The 16,178-nt window shown below is 47.4% G+C and overlaps 1 protein-coding gene across 4 annotated transcripts in view; it reads left to right on the top strand.

Annotated features, from left to right (window-relative positions):
* LOC128657423 (oocyte zinc finger protein XlCOF7.1-like) overlaps positions 1 to 16,178 on the top strand; it is a 181,041-nt gene that overhangs the window by 91,212 nt on the left and 73,651 nt on the right. For all 4 annotated transcript variants that reach the window (XM_053711772.1, XM_053711775.1, XM_053711773.1 and 1 more), the window contains exon 8: positions 2,586 to 2,699. In XM_053711772.1, the coding sequence (XP_053567747.1) occupies positions 2,586 to 2,699 (114 nt within the window). The remainder of the gene's footprint in view (positions 1 to 2,585; positions 2,700 to 16,178) is intronic.

Below are 16,178 nucleotides of genomic sequence, written 5' to 3' on the forward strand. Positions count from 1 at the left end.
AAATACAAAATTACCTGTAAAATAAATCCTAACCTAAGTTACAATTAAACCTGACACTACACTATCATTAAATTAATTCAATAAATTAACTACAAATAACTACAATTAAATACAATTACATAAACTAACTAAAGTACAAAAAATAAAAAAACCTAAGTTACAAAAAATAAAAAAAATAAGTTACAAACATTTTAAAAATATTACAACAATTTTAAGCTAATTACACCTAATCTAAGCCCCCTAATAAAATAACAAAGCCCCCCAAAATAAAAAAATGCCCTACCCTATTCTAAATTAAAAAAAGTTCAAAGCTCTTTTACCTTACCAGCCCTTAAAAGGGCCTTTTGTGGGGCATGCCCCAAAGAAAACTGCTCTTTTGCCTGTAAAAGAAAAATACAACCCCCCCAACATTAAAACCCACCATCCACATACCCCTAATCTAACCCATACCCCCCTTAAATAAACCTAACACTACCCCCCTGAAGATCATCCTACCTTGAGTTGTCTTCAGCTAGCCGACCCACCGATGGAACCGAAGAGGAGATCCGGAGCGGCAGAAGTGATCCTCCAAGGGGCGCTGAAGAAGTCTTCCATCCGATGAAGTGATCCTCCAGGCGGCGCAAAAGAAGTCTTCCATCCGGGCGATATCTTCCAAGCGGCGCAGAAGAAGTTTTCCATCCGGGCGATGTCATCTTCCAAGCGGGGTCTTCTATCTTCTTCTTCAGGATCCAAGCTACAGTTCTTTAAAAAGAAAATGGGACATGAAAAGAATTACACACAATATCTAACTTATTACCAAGTTCCTTTAGATATGTGGAGAATGCAGGTCCTGATGTTAGTGGTTTGGTCCCCAGGGCAGTTCTGCCCACAAAGTCTTTCTGCTGCATACTTAAACCAAACTTTCTAAGTCTTGTCAAAGACAACGCCCTGGTTATAATTTACGACAAGTCCAGCCAATGCAAACAAGTCTTAGCTCCCAGTATGAGTCTCCAAGGGGAGGAGCATTCCGCATTCTTACACACAGTTACACAGTTAAGGAGAGGGGGGAAGGAGGGGGTATCAGCTTACAGCTTTTCTGAAAGCAGATTTCACACACAGAAAAAGGCAATTCACATTAACCTTTTCCAGGCTGAAACACAATACCACCTCTGCTGGATAGCCAATCCAGGTATCAACTACTCCACATGATTGTATCATGACAGACATTAAACACTAAATAAATGCTAGATAGAATTATGCATTCAAAGAAAAGATTAGTCTAAGAATAAGATGCAGATGTTTTTTTTAAAGTTTCATTAGTTGTTTAAATAGTGACAAAATAAGTGTAAAGTTTTAATGCCTATAATACAATGGGAGCTGCCATGTTGTAACTTAGGTTACCTTCTCTGCTGTGGCCAATTAGAGACAGTTATAAATAGGTCAAAAGAGCAGTTAGTCTAAGATAGAGAAAGCAAATTTGAAAGCTATAGACTAATATGAAAATATTTATTTAAGTACATAAAAGCCAAAAAATATGTAAGAATGGAAATGTTGGTCCATTAAATTCTGAAATGAGGAGTTTAGTTACTGAAGATCAGAAGGTAGAAGTATTTTTTCAGTATATATCAAGGAAAAGTCAATTGTTGTAGAATTGCAGATCAGTGTTAGAACAACTTTGCAGAAAACATGTGATTGGCTTACACAGGGTAAAGTGAATAAAGGGATAGAAAGGTCAAAATTGAAATGTGCATAGGTGCATTTTGCAAAGATTCTTCTAGTAAACGTTATTACATTGTTTCAGTGGCATACACACTTATGCTGTGAGGACCCATGCACTAGTATTTAAAGGGATACTAAACCCATTTTTTTTTCTTTTGCGATTCAGAAATAGTATGCAAAGCAACTTTCTAATTTACTCCAATTATTATATGTTCTTCCTTCTCTTGCTATCTTTATTTAAAAAGTAGGAATGTAAAGCTTAGGAGCCAGCCCATTTAATGTGCAGCACCCTGGATAGCACTTGCTTATTGGTGGCTACATTTAGCGACTATTAAGCAAGCATAAACCAGGTTATAAACTAAAAATGGGCTAGTTCCTAAGCGTTACATTCCTGCTTTTTAAATAAAGATTGCAAGAGAACAAAGAAAAATGTAATATAAGCACAATTAAAATGGATTGCGAAATCGCTTGCGCAGACATGTTTGCGCCTCTTTTGTAATCTAGCCCTTAATGTTTTGTGTAAGGGACATGGCATATTGATATGTATTTTGTGTGAGAGATGAGGGTTACAGGTAAGTGTGCACTTGTGTGGTGTGTGAGAGAGAGGTGTTACAGGAAAGTGTGTACATATGTTTGTCAGAAGTTTGGTACAGGCGAGTGTGCATATATGTTGAGTCTGAGTTAACCTGGTTACAGGTGAGTGTGCATGCATGTAGTGTATGAGTTACACGAATCACAGGTAAGTGCTTGCATATTTGTTGCGTTTGAAGTGCCTGTATCACAGGTGAGTGTGCATAATATGTGTGATAATCTGCTAAATAAGTATCTTGTGCCCATATAAATGTGTGTGTGACCAAATGTGACATGTGTGTATTCTCACTGTATAGGCCATACGGATGTGACGCCTTCAGATGGCTCAGAGGTTGAGCACGGAGAAGAACCATATGTGTGTGATCAGGTGAAGACTGAGGAGGATGAAGTTCCTATAAATACTGCTACAGGTGATTGGCACATATTAAGTATAAGGAAGATTCTGTGATGGTGACATTTTGTCTCCCTGGTAAATAAGTTTTATGTTCTCAGATGGTTACACAGCAGACAGTGTAAGTCTTAGGTAAACATTTACCAAATACAATATTAAGCAAACTAAGACCTAGATTACAAGTTGTGTGGTATGGCTAGAATGCTGAAGAAATTGACCTTTGCGAGCGGAATATTCATCTCACCCTATTACAAGTGGCGGCGGTACGGCTAGAACGCTAGCGTTTTAGCCTGTAGCCCAACTCTCCATTCCGCACTCAAAAAATGGCTTTTGAGTTTGGAATTTTTATGTCACCCGTATTACAGGTTGTGCGGTCCGGCTATTAAGCTAGCGTTATAGCTTATACCGCAATGATTCATTCCGCTATTATAGGCCAGTAGTTATGGATTTTACGAAACAAAAATGTTTCTCATAACTTATAACAAAAATGTTACAAAGTACACTAACACCCATAAACTACACTATTAACCCCTAAACCGCCCTCCCCCCGCATCGTAAATACTATAATAGACCTATTAACCCCTAATCCCCCCCACATTGCCAACACTAAATAAAGCTATTAACCCCTAAACCGTCAACCCCCCCCCACATCGCCAACACTAAATAAACCTATTAACCCCTAAACCCCCACATAGCCAACACTAAATAAAGCTATTAACCCCTAAACTGCTGGCCGCCCACAGTTTTTTTAGTAGTGTTAGGATTTTAAAATTTTTATTTTTGGTATATTTTATTTTTTTAAAAGAGTAAGTTAGGTTTATTTATAGTTTAAGCTTAGGTTTTTGATTTCACAGGTAAGCTTTTATTAATTTGAAGGTAGTTATATTGTAACTTTAATTTAAAGTTAGGGGGTGTTAGTTTTAGGGGTTAATAGTTTAATTTAGGTAGTTTCGATGTGAGGGGCCAGTGGTTTAGGGGTTAATAGGTTTATTTAGGTAGTCGATATATATGGGGGTTTAAGGGTTATTAGGTTTATTTATGTAGACGTGATGTGGGTGTTTGGTGGTTTAGGGGTTAATAGGTTTAGTTGAGTATATGAGATATAGGGGCGGCAGATTAGGTGTTAATAGTTTTATTTAGGAGTTAGCGATGCGGGTGGGCGACGGATTAGGGGTTAATAGGTTTATTGTAGTGTTAGCGATGCGGGTGGGCGGCGGATTAGGGTTTAATATCTTTATTTTAATAGTAGCAATGTGGGGTTCGGCGGTTTAGGGGTTAATATTTTTATTTAGTGTTGGTGATGTCGGGGGCGGCGGTTTAGGGGATAATAACTTTATTTAGTGTCTGCAATGTCGGGAGGCGGCGATTAGGGGTATTTAGACTAAGATTTTTAGATAACCTCCTTGTCCCTATGGACATCAATGGGGAATGCGTTATAGCGATCGCCATTCCGCAATCGCAGGTGTTAGTTTTTTTTCTAACACTTTTTCTCCATTGATATCTATGGGGGAAAACGTGCACGAGCACATAAAGTCAGGACTTGGCATTTGTGCGGTATGGAGCTTAACACACCATAATGCACAGCACAAGAAGGTTTTTTGGTAACTTTTAATGGGGGTGCTATGGAAAGTGCGATACCACAAAATTTTTAGCGTTATTTACGCACAGGGTTTAACGCAAAACTTGTAATTTAGGTCAAAATTAATCTGCTGATTTTGCCATAAAACTCTGTAATAGTCCTCTCAGCTCCTCCCTGTGACTTCAATTGTTGTCAACTGTATAAAGTTATTTGCCATTTAGAGGATACATTTGTTTGATTAGTTTAAGCACTTTGTGTTTTTATCGCTGTGTATTTGACATGCACAGGTGAGTGTATGAGTGTGACATGTCTGAGGGACACGGCACAGGTGAGTGTATGAGTGTGACATGTCTGAGGGACACGGCACAGGTGAGTGTATATGTGTGACATGTCTGAGGGACACAGGGCACAGGTGAGTGTATATGTGTGACATGTCTGAGGGACACAGGGCACTGGTGAGTGTATATGTGTGACATGTCTGAGGGACACGGGGCACTGGTGAGTGTATATGTGTGACATGTCTGAGGGACACAGGGCACAGGTGAGTGTATATGTGTGACATGTCTGAGGGACACAGGGCACAGGTGAGTGTATATGTGTGACATGTCTGAGGGACACAGGGCACAGGTGAGTGTATATGTGTGACATGTCTGAGGGGCACAGGTGAGTGTATATGTGTGACATGTCTGAGGGACACAGGGCACTGGTGAGTGTATATGTGTGACATGTCTGAGGGACACGGCACAGGTGAGTGTATATGTGTGACATGTCTGAGGGACACGGCACAGGTGAGTTTATATGTGTGACATGTCTGAGGGACACAGGGCACAGGTGAGTGTATATGTGTGACATGTCTGAGGGACACAGGGCACAGGTGAGTGTATATGTGTGACATGTCTGAGGGACACAGGGCACAGGTGAGTGTATATGTGTGACATGTCTGAGGGACACAGGGCACAGGTGAGTGTATATGTGTGACATGTCTGAGGGACACAGGGCACAGGTGAGTGTATATGTGTGACATGTCTGAGGGACACAGGGCACTGGTGAGTGTATATGTGTGACATGTCTGAGGGACACGGCACAGGTGAGTGTATATGTGTGACATGTCTGAGGGACACGGCACAGGTGAGTGTATATGTGTGACATGTCTGAGGGACACAGGGCACAGGTGAGTGTATATGTGTGACATGTCTGAGGGACACAGGGCACAGGTGAGTGTATATGTGTGACATGTCTGAGGGACACGGCACAGGTGAGTGTATATGTGTGACATGTCTGAGGGACACAGGGCACAGGTGAGTGTATATGTGTGACATGTCTGAGGGACACAGGGCACAGGTGAGTGTATATGTGTGACATGTCTGAGGGACACGGCACAGGTGAGTGTATATGTGTGACATGTCTGAGGGACACAGGGCACAGGTGAGTGTATATGTGTGACATGTCTGAGGGACACAGGGCACAGGTGAGTGTATATGTGTGACATGTCTGAGGGACACGGCACAGGTGAGTGTATATGTGTGACATGTCTGAGGGACACAGGGCACAGGTGAGTGTATATGTGTGACATGTCTGAGGGACACGGCACAGGTGAGTGTATATGTGTGACATGTCTGAGGGACACAGGGCACAGGTGAGTGTATATGTGTGACATGTCTGAGGGACACGGCACAGGTGAGTTTATATGTGTGACATGTCTGAGGGACACAGGGCACAGGTGAGTGTATATGTGTGACATGTCTGAGGGACACATTGCACAGGTGAGTGTATATGTGTGACATGTCTGAGGGACACAGGGCACAGGTGAGTGTATATGTGTGACATGTCTGAGGGACACAGGGCACTGGTGAGTGTATATGTGTGACATGTCTGAGGGACACGGCACAGGTGAGTGTATATGTGTGACATGTCTGAGGGACACGGCACAGGTGAGTGTATATGTGTGACATGTCTGAGGGACACAGGGCACTGGTGAGTGTATATGTGTGACATGTCTGAGGGACACAGGGCACAGGTGAGTGTATATGTGTGACATGTCTGAGGGACACGGCACAGGTGAGTGTATATGTGTGACATGTCTGAGGGACACAGGGCACAGGTGAGTGTATATGTGTGACATGTCTGAGGGACACAGGGCACAGGTGAGTGTATATGTGTGACATGTCTGAGGGACACTGCACAGGTGAGAGTATATGTGTGACATGTGTGAGGGACACAGGGCACAGGTGAGTGTATATGTGTGACATGTCTGAGGGACACAGGGCACAGGTGAGTGTATATGTGTGACATGTCTGAGGGACACGGCACAGGTGAGTGTATATGTGTGACATGTCTGAGGGACACAGGGCACAGGTGAGTGTATATGTGTGACATGTCTGAGGGACACGGCACAGGTGAGTGTATATGTGTGACATGTCTGAGGGACACAGGGCACAGGTGAGTGTATATGTGTGACATGTCTGAGGGACACGGCACAGGTGAGTTTATATGTGTGACATGTCTGAGGGACACAGGGCACAGGTGAGTGTATATGTGTGACATGTCTGAGGGACACAGGGCACAGGTGAGTGTATATGTGTGACATGTCTGAGGGACACAGGGCACAGGTGAGTGTATATGTGTGACATGTCTGAGGGACACGGCACAGGTGAGTGTATATGTGTGACATGTCTGAGGGACACAGGGCACAGGTGAGTGTATATGTGTGACATGTCTGAGGGACACAGGGCACAGGTGAGTGTATATGTGTGACATGTCTGAGGGACACGGCACAGGTGAGTGTATATGTGTGACATGTCTGAGGGACACAGGGCACAGGTGAGTGTATATGTGTGACATGTCTGAGGGACACAGGGCACAGGTGAGTTTATATGTGTGACATGTCTGAGGGACACGGCACAGGTGAGTGTATATGTGTGACATGTCTGAGGGACACAGGGCACAGGTGAGTGTATATGTGTGACATGTCTGAGGGACACAGGGCACAGGTGAGTGTATATGTGTGACATGTCTGAGGGACAACGGCACAGGTGAGTGTATATGTGTGACATGTCTGAGGGACACAGGGCACAGGTGAGTGTATATGTGTGACATGTCTGAGGGACACGGCACAGGTGAGTGTATATGTGTGACATGTCTGAGGGACACAGGGCACAGGTGAGTGTATATGTGTGACATGTCTGAGGGAACAAGGGCACAGGTGAGTGTATATGTGTGACATGTCTGAGGGACACAGGGCACAGGTGAGTGTATATGTGTGACATGTCTGAGGGACACAGGGCACTGGTGAGTGTATATGTGTGACATGTCTGAGGGACACAGGGCACAGGTGAGTGTATATGTGTGACATGTCTGAGGGACACAGGGCACAGGTGAGTGTATATGTGTGACATGTCTGAGGGACACAGGGCACAGGTGAGTGTATATGTGTGACATGTCTGAGGGACACAGGGCACAGGTGAGTGTATATGTGTGACATGTCTGAGGGACACAGGGCACAGGTGAGTGTATATGTGTGACATGTCTGAGGGACACAGGGCACAGGTGAGTGTATATGTGTGACATGTCTGAGGGACACAGGGCACAGGTGAGTGTATATGTGTGACATGTCTGAGGGACACAGGGCACAGGTGAGTGTATATGTGTGACATGTCTGAGGGACACAGGGCACAGGTGAGTGTATATGTGTGACATGTCTGAGGGACACAGGGCACAGGTGAGTGTATATGTGTGACATGTGTGAGGGACACAGGGCACAGGTGAGTGTATATGTGTGACATGTCTGAGGGACACAGGCACAGGTGAGTGTATATGTGTGACATGTCTGAGGGACACAGGGCACAGGTGAGTGTATATGTGTGACATGTCTGAGGGACACAGGGCACAGGTGAGTGTATATGGTGTGACATGTCTGAGGGACACAGGGCACAGGTGAGTGTATATGTGTGACATGTCTGAGGGACACAGGGCACAGGTGAGTGTATATGTGTGACATGTCTGAGGGGACACAGGGCACAGGTGAGTGTATATGTGTGACATGTCTGAGGGACACAGGCACAGGTGAGTGTATATGTGTGACATGTCTGAGGGACACGGCACAGGTGAGTGTATATGTGTGACATGTCTGAGGGACACAGGCACAGGTGAGTGTATATGTGTGACATGTCTGAGGGACACAGGGCACAGGTGAGTTTATATGTGTGACATGTCTGAGGGACACGGCACAGGTGAGTGTATATGTGTGACATGTCTGAGGGACACAGGGCACAGGTGAGTGTATATGTGTGACATGTCTGAGGGACACAGGGCACAGGTGAGTGTATATGTGTGACATGTCTGAGGGACACGGCACAGGTGAGTGTATATGTGTGACATGTCTGAGGGACACAGGGCACAGGTGAGTGTATATGTGTGACATGTCTGAGGGACACAGGGCACAGGTGAGTGTATATGTGTGACATGTCTGAGGGACACAGGGCACAGGTGAGTGTATATGTGTGACATGTCTGAGGGACACAGGGCACAGGTGAGTGTATATGTGTGACATGTCTGAGGGACACAGGGCACAGGTGAGTGTATATGTGTGACATGTCTGAGGGACACAGGGCACAGGTGAGTGTATATGTGTGACATGTCTGAGGGACACAGGGCACAGGTGAGTGTATATGTGTGACATGTCTGAGGGACACAGGGCACAGGTGAGTGTATATGTGTGACATGTCTGAGGGACACAGGGCACAGGTGAGTGTATATGTGTGACATGTCTGAGGGACACAGGGCACAGGTGAGTGTATATGTGTGACATGTCTGAGGGACACAGGGCACAGGTGAGTGTATATGTGTGACATGTCTGAGGGACACATGCACAGGTGAGTGTATATGTGTGACATGTCTGAGGGACACAGGGCACAGGTGAGTGTATATGTGTGACATGTCTGAGGGACACAGGGCACAGGTGAGTGTATATGTGTGACATGTCTGAGGGACACAGGGCACAGGTGAGTGTATATGTGTGACATGTCTGAGGGACACAGGGCACAGGTGAGTGTATATGTGTGACATGTCTGAGGGACACAGGGCACAGGTGAGTGTATATGTGTGACATGTCCTGAGGGACACAGGGCACAGGTGAGTGTATATGTGTGACATGTCTGAGGGACACAGGGCACAGGTGAGTGTATATGTGTGACATGTCTGAGGGACACAGGGCACAGGTGAGTGTATATGTGTGACATGTCTGAGGGACACAGGGCACAGGTGAGTGTATATGTGTGACATGTCTGAGGGACACAGGGCACAGGTGAGTGTATATGTGTGACATGTCTGAGGGACACAGGGCACAGGTGAGTGTATATGTGTGACATGTCTGAGGGACACAGGGCACAGGTGAGTGTATATGTGTGACATGTCTGAGGGACACAGGGCACAGGTGAGTGTATATGTGTGACATGTCTGAGGGACACAGGGCACAGGTGAGTGTATATGTGTGACATGTCTGAGGGAACACGGGCACAGGTGAGTGTATATGTGTGACATGTCTGAGGGACACAGGGCACAGGTGAGTGTATATGTGTGACATGTCTGAGGGACACAGGGCACAGGTGAGTGTATATGTGTGACATGTCTGAGGGGACACAGGGCACAGGTGAGTGTATATGTGTGACATGTCTGAGGGACACGGGCACAGGTGAGTGTATATGTGTGACATGTCTGAGGGACACAGGGCACAGGTGAGTGTATATGTGTGACATGTCTGAGGGACACAGGGCACAGGTGAGTGTATATGTGTGACATGTCTGAGGGACACAGGGCACAGGTGAGTGTATATGTGTGACATGTCTGAGGGACACAGGGCACAGGTGAGTGTATATGTGTGACATGTCTGAGGGACACAGGGCACAGGTGAGTGTATATGTGTGACATGTCTGAGGGACACGGCACAGGTGAGTGTATATGTGTGACATGTCTGAGGGGGAACACAGGGCACAGGTGAGTGTATATGTGTGACATGTCCTGAGGGACACAGGCACAGGTGAGTGTATATGTGTGACATGTCTGAGGGACAGGGACAGTGAGTGTATTTGTGTGACATGTCTGAGGGACACAGGCACAGGTGAGTTTATATGTGTGACATGTCTGAGGGACACAGGGCACAGGTGAGTGTATATGTGTGACATGTCTGAGGGACACAGGGCACAGGTGAGTGTATATGTGTGACATGTCTGAGGGACACAGGCACAGGTGAGTGTATATGTGTGACATGTCTGAGGGACACAGGGCACAGGTGAGTGTATATGTGTGACATGTCTGAGGGACACAGGGCACAGGTGAGTGTATATGTGTGACATGTCTGAGGGACACAGGGCACAGGTGAGTGTAAGATGTGTGACATGTCTGAGGGACACAGGGCACAGGTGAGTGTATATGTGGTGACATGTCTGAGGGACAACGGCACAGGTGAGTGTATAAGTGTGACATGTCTGAGGGACACAGGGCACAGGTGAGTGTAATGTGTGACATGTCTGAGGGACACAGGGCACAGGTGAGTGTATATGTGTGACATGTCTGAGGGACACAGGGCAACAGGTGAGTGTATATGTGTGACATGTCTGAGGGACACGGCACAGGTGGAGTTGTATATGTGTGACATGTCTGAGGGACACAGGCACAGGTGAGTGTATATGTGTGACATGTCTTGAGGGACAAAGGGCACAGGTGAGTGTATATGTGTGACATGTCCTGAGGGACACAGGGGCACAGGTGAGTGTATATGTGTGGACATGTCTGAGGGACACAGGGCACAGGTGAGTGTATATGTGTGACATGTCTGAGGGACACTGGGCACAGTGTGAGTGTATATGGTGTGACTGATGTCTGAGGGACACAGGGCACAGGTGAGTGTATATGTGGTGACATGTCTGAGGGACACAGGGCACAGGTGAGTGTATATGTGTGACATGTCTGAGGGACACGGCACAGGGTGAGTGTATATGTGTGACATGTCCTGAGGGACACAGGGCTCCGGTGAGTGTATATGTGTGACATGTCTGAGGACACAGGGCACAGGGTGGTGTATATGTGTGACATGTCCCTGAGGGACACAGGGCACAGGTGAGTGTTATATGTGTGACATGTCTGAGGGACACGGCACAGGTGAGTGTATATGTGTGACATGTCTGAGGGACCACGGGCACAGGTGAGTGTATATGTGTGACATGTCTGAGGGACACAGGGCACAGGGTGAGTGTATATTTGTGACATGTCTGAGGGACACAGGGCACAGGTGAGTGTATATGTGTGACATGTCTGCGGGACACAGGGCCACAGGTGAGTGTATATGTTGTGACATGTCTGAGGGACACGGGCACAGGTGAGTGTATATGTGGTGACATGTCTGACGGGACACAGGGCACAGGTGAGTGTATATGTGTGACATGTCTGAGGGACACAGGGCACAGGTGAGTGTATATGTGTGACATGTCTGAGGGACACAGGGCACAGGTGAGTGTATATGTGTGACATGTCTGAGGGACACAGGGCACAGGTGAGTGTATATGTGTGACATGTCTGAGGGACACTGGCACAGGTGAGTGTATATGTGTGACATGTCTGAGGGACACGGCACAGGTGAGTGTATATGTGTGACATGTCTGAGGGACCACAGGGCACAGGTGAGTGTATATGTGTGACATGTCTGAGGGACACAGGGCACAGGTGAGTGTATATGTGTGACATGTCTGAGGGACGCAGGGCACAGGTGAGTGTATATGTGTGACATGTCTGAGGGACACAGGGCACAGGTGAGTGTATATGTGTGACCCTGTCTGAGGGACACGGCACAGGTGAGTGTATATGTGTGACATGTCTGAGGGACACAGGGCACAGGTGAGTGTATATGTGTGACATGTCTGAGGGACACAGGGCACAGGTGAGTGTATATGTGTGACATGTCTGAGGGACACAGGGCACAGGTGAGTGTATATGTGTGACATGTCTGAGGGACACAGGGCACTGGTGAGTGTATATGTGTGACATGTCTGAGGGACACAGGGCACAGGTGAGTGTATATGTGTGACATGTCTGAGGGACACAGGGCACAGGTGAGTGTATATGTGTGACATGTCTGAGGGACACAGGGCACAGGTGAGTGTATATGTGTGACATGTCTGAGGGACACAGAGCACAGGTGAGTGTATATGTGTGACATGTCTGAGGGACACAGGGCACAGGTGAGTGTATATGTGTGACATGTCTGAGGGACACAGGGCACAGGTGAGTGTATATGTGTGACATGTCTGAGGGACACAGGGCACTGGTGAGTGTATATGTGTGACATGTCTGAGGGACACGGCACAGGTGAGTGTATATGTGTGACATGTCTGAGGGACACGGCACAGGTGAGTGTATATGTGTGACATGTCTGAGGGACACAGGGCACAGGTGAGTGTATATGTGTGACATGTCTGAGGGACACAGGGCACAGGTGAGTGTATATGTGTGACATGTCTGAGGGACACGGCACAGGTGAGTGTATATGTGTGACATGTCTGAGGGACACAGGGCACAGGTGAGTGTATATGTGTGACATGTCTGAGGGACACAGGGCACAGGTGAGTGTATATGTGTGACATGTCTGAGGGACACAGGGCACAGGTGAGTGTATATGTGTGACATGTCTGAGGGACACAGGGCACAGGTGAGTGTATATGTGTGACATGTCTGAGGGACACAGGGCACAGGTGAGTGTATATGTGTGACATGTCTGAGGGACACGGCACAGGTGAGTGTATATGTGTGACATGTCTGAGGGACACAGGGCACAGGTGAGTGTATATGTGTGACATGTCTGAGGGACACGGCACAGGTGAGTGTATATGTGTGACATGTCTGAGGGACACAGGTGAGTGTATTTGTGTGACATGTCTGAGGGACACGGCACAGGTGAGTTTATATGTGTGACATGTCTGAGGGACACAGGGCACAGGTGAGTGTATATGTGTGACATGTCTGAGGGACACAGGGCACAGGTGAGTGTATATGTGTGACATGTCTGAGGGACACGGCACAGGTGAGTGTATATGTGTGACATGTCTGAGGGACACAGGGCACAGGTGAGTGTATATGTGTGACATGTCTGAGGGACACAGGGCACAGGTGAGTGTATATGTGTGACATGTCTGAGGGACACAGGGCACAGGTGAGTGTATATGTGTGACATGTCTGAGGGACACAGGGCACAGGTGAGTGTATATGTGTGACATGTCTGAGGGACACGGCACAGGTGAGTGTATATGTGTGACATGTCTGAGGGACACAGGGCACAGGTGAGTGTATATGTGTGACATGTCTGAGGGACACGGCACAGGTGAGTGTATATGTGTGACATGTCTGAGGGACACAGGGCACAGGTGAGTGTATATGTGTGACATGTCTGAAGGACACAGGGCACTGGTGAGTGTATAAGTGTGACATGTCTGAGGGACACAGGGCACAGGTGAGTGTATATGTGTGACATGTCTGAGGGACACGGCACAGGTGAGTGTATATGTGTGACATGTCTGAGGGACACAGGGCACAGGTGAGTGTATATGTGTGACATGTCTGAGGGACACAGGGCACAGGTGAGTGTATATGTGTGACATGTCTGAGGGACACAGGGCACAGGTGAGTGTATATGTGTGACATGTCTGAGGGACACGGCACTGGTGAGTGTATATGTGTGACATGTCTGAGGGATACAGGGCACAGGTGAGTGTATATGTGTGACATGTCTGAGGGACACAGGGCACTGGTGAGTGTATATGTATGAGATGTCTGAGGGACACGGCACAGGTGAGTGTATATGTGTGACATGTCTGAGGGACACGGCACAGGTGAGTGTATATGTGTGACATGTCTGAGGGACATGGCACAGGTGAGTGTATATGTGTGACATGTCTGAGGGACACAGGGCACAGGTGAGTTTATATGTGTGACATGTCTGAGGGACACAGGGCACAGGTGAGTGTATATGTGTGACATGTCTGAGGGACACAGGGCACAGGTGAGTGTATATGTGTGACATGTCTGAGGGACACAGGGCACAGGGGAGTGTATATGTGTGACATGTCTGAGGGACACAGGGCACAGGTGAGTGTATATGTGTGACATGTCTGAGGGACACAGGGCACAGGTGAGTGTATATGTGTGACATGTCTGAGGGACACGGCACAGGTGAGTGTATATGTGTGACATGTCTGAGGGACACAGGGCACTGGTGAGTGTATATGTGTGACATGTCTGAGGGACACAGGGCACAGGTGAGTGTATATGTGTGACATGTCTGAGGGACACAGGGCACAGGTGAGTGTATATGTGTGACATGTCTGAGGGACACGGCACAGGTGAGTGTATATGTGTGACATGTCTGAGGGACACGGCACAGGTGAGTGTATATGTGTGACATGTCTGAGGGACACAGGGCACAGGTGAGTGTATATGTGTGACATGTCTGAGGGACACAGGGCACAGGTGAGTGTATATGTGTGACATGTCTGAGGGACACAGGGCACAGGTGAGTGTATATGTGTGACATGTCTGAGGGACACGGCACAGGTGAGTGTATATGTGTGACATGTCTGAGGGACACAGGGCACAGGTGAGTGTATATGTGTGACATGTCTGAGGGACACAGGGCACAGGTGAGTGTATGAGTGGGACATGTCTGAGGGACACGGCACAGGTGAGTGTATATGTGTGACATGTCTGAGGGACACAGGGCACAGGTGAGTGTATATGTGTGACATGTCTGAGGGACACGGCACAGGTGAGTGTATATGTGTGACATGTCTGAGGGACACGGCACAGGTGAGTGTATATGTGTGACATGTCTGAGGGACACAGGGCACAGGTGAGTGTATATGTGTGACATGTCTGAGGGACACAGGGCACAGGTGAGTGTATATGTGTGACATGTCTGAAGGACACAGGGCACTGGTGAGTGTATAAGTGTGACATGTCTGAGGGACACAGGGCACAGGTGAGTGTATATGTGTGACATGTCTGAGGGACACGGCACAGGTGAGTGTATATGTGTGACATGTCTGAGGGACACAGGGCACAGGTGAGTGTATATGTGTGACATGTCTGAGGGACACAGGGCACAGGTGAGTGTATATGTGTGACATGTCTGAGGGACACAGGGCACAGGTGAGTGTATATGTGTGACATGTCTGAGGGACACGGCACTGGTGAGTGTATATGTGTGACATGTCTGAGGGATACAGGGCACAGGTGAGTGTATATGTGTGACATGTCTGAGGGACACAGGGCACTGGTGAGTGTATATGTATGAGATGTCTGAGGGACACGGCACAGGTGAGTGTATATGTGTGACATGTCTGAGGGACACGGCACAGGTGAGTGTATATGTGTGACATGTCTGAGGGACATGGCACAGGTGAGTGTATATGTGTGACATGTCTGAGGGACACAGGGCACAGGTGAGTGTATATGTGTGACATGTCTGAGGGACACAGGGCACAGGTGAGTGTATATGTGTGACATGTCTGAGGGACACAGGGCACAGGTGAGTGTATATGTGTGACATGTCTGAGGGACACAGGGCACAGGGGAGTGTATATGTGTGACATGTCTGAGGGACACAGGGCACAGGTGAGTGTATATGTGTGACATGTCTGAGGGACACAGGGCACAGGTGAGTGTATATGTGTGACATGTCTGAGGGACACGGCACAGGTGAGTGTATATGTGTGACATGTCTGAGGGACACAGGGCACTGGTGAGTGTATATGTGTGACATGTCTGAGGGACACAGGGCACAGGTGAGTGTATATGTGTGACATGTCTGAGGGACACAGGGCACAGGTGAGTGTATATGTGTGACATGTCTGAGGGACACGGCACAGGTGAGTGTAT

Source organism: Bombina bombina, chromosome 4 (assembly GCF_027579735.1).
Source record: "Bombina bombina isolate aBomBom1 chromosome 4, aBomBom1.pri, whole genome shotgun sequence".
NCBI lineage: Eukaryota > Metazoa > Chordata > Amphibia > Anura > Bombinatoridae > Bombina > Bombina bombina.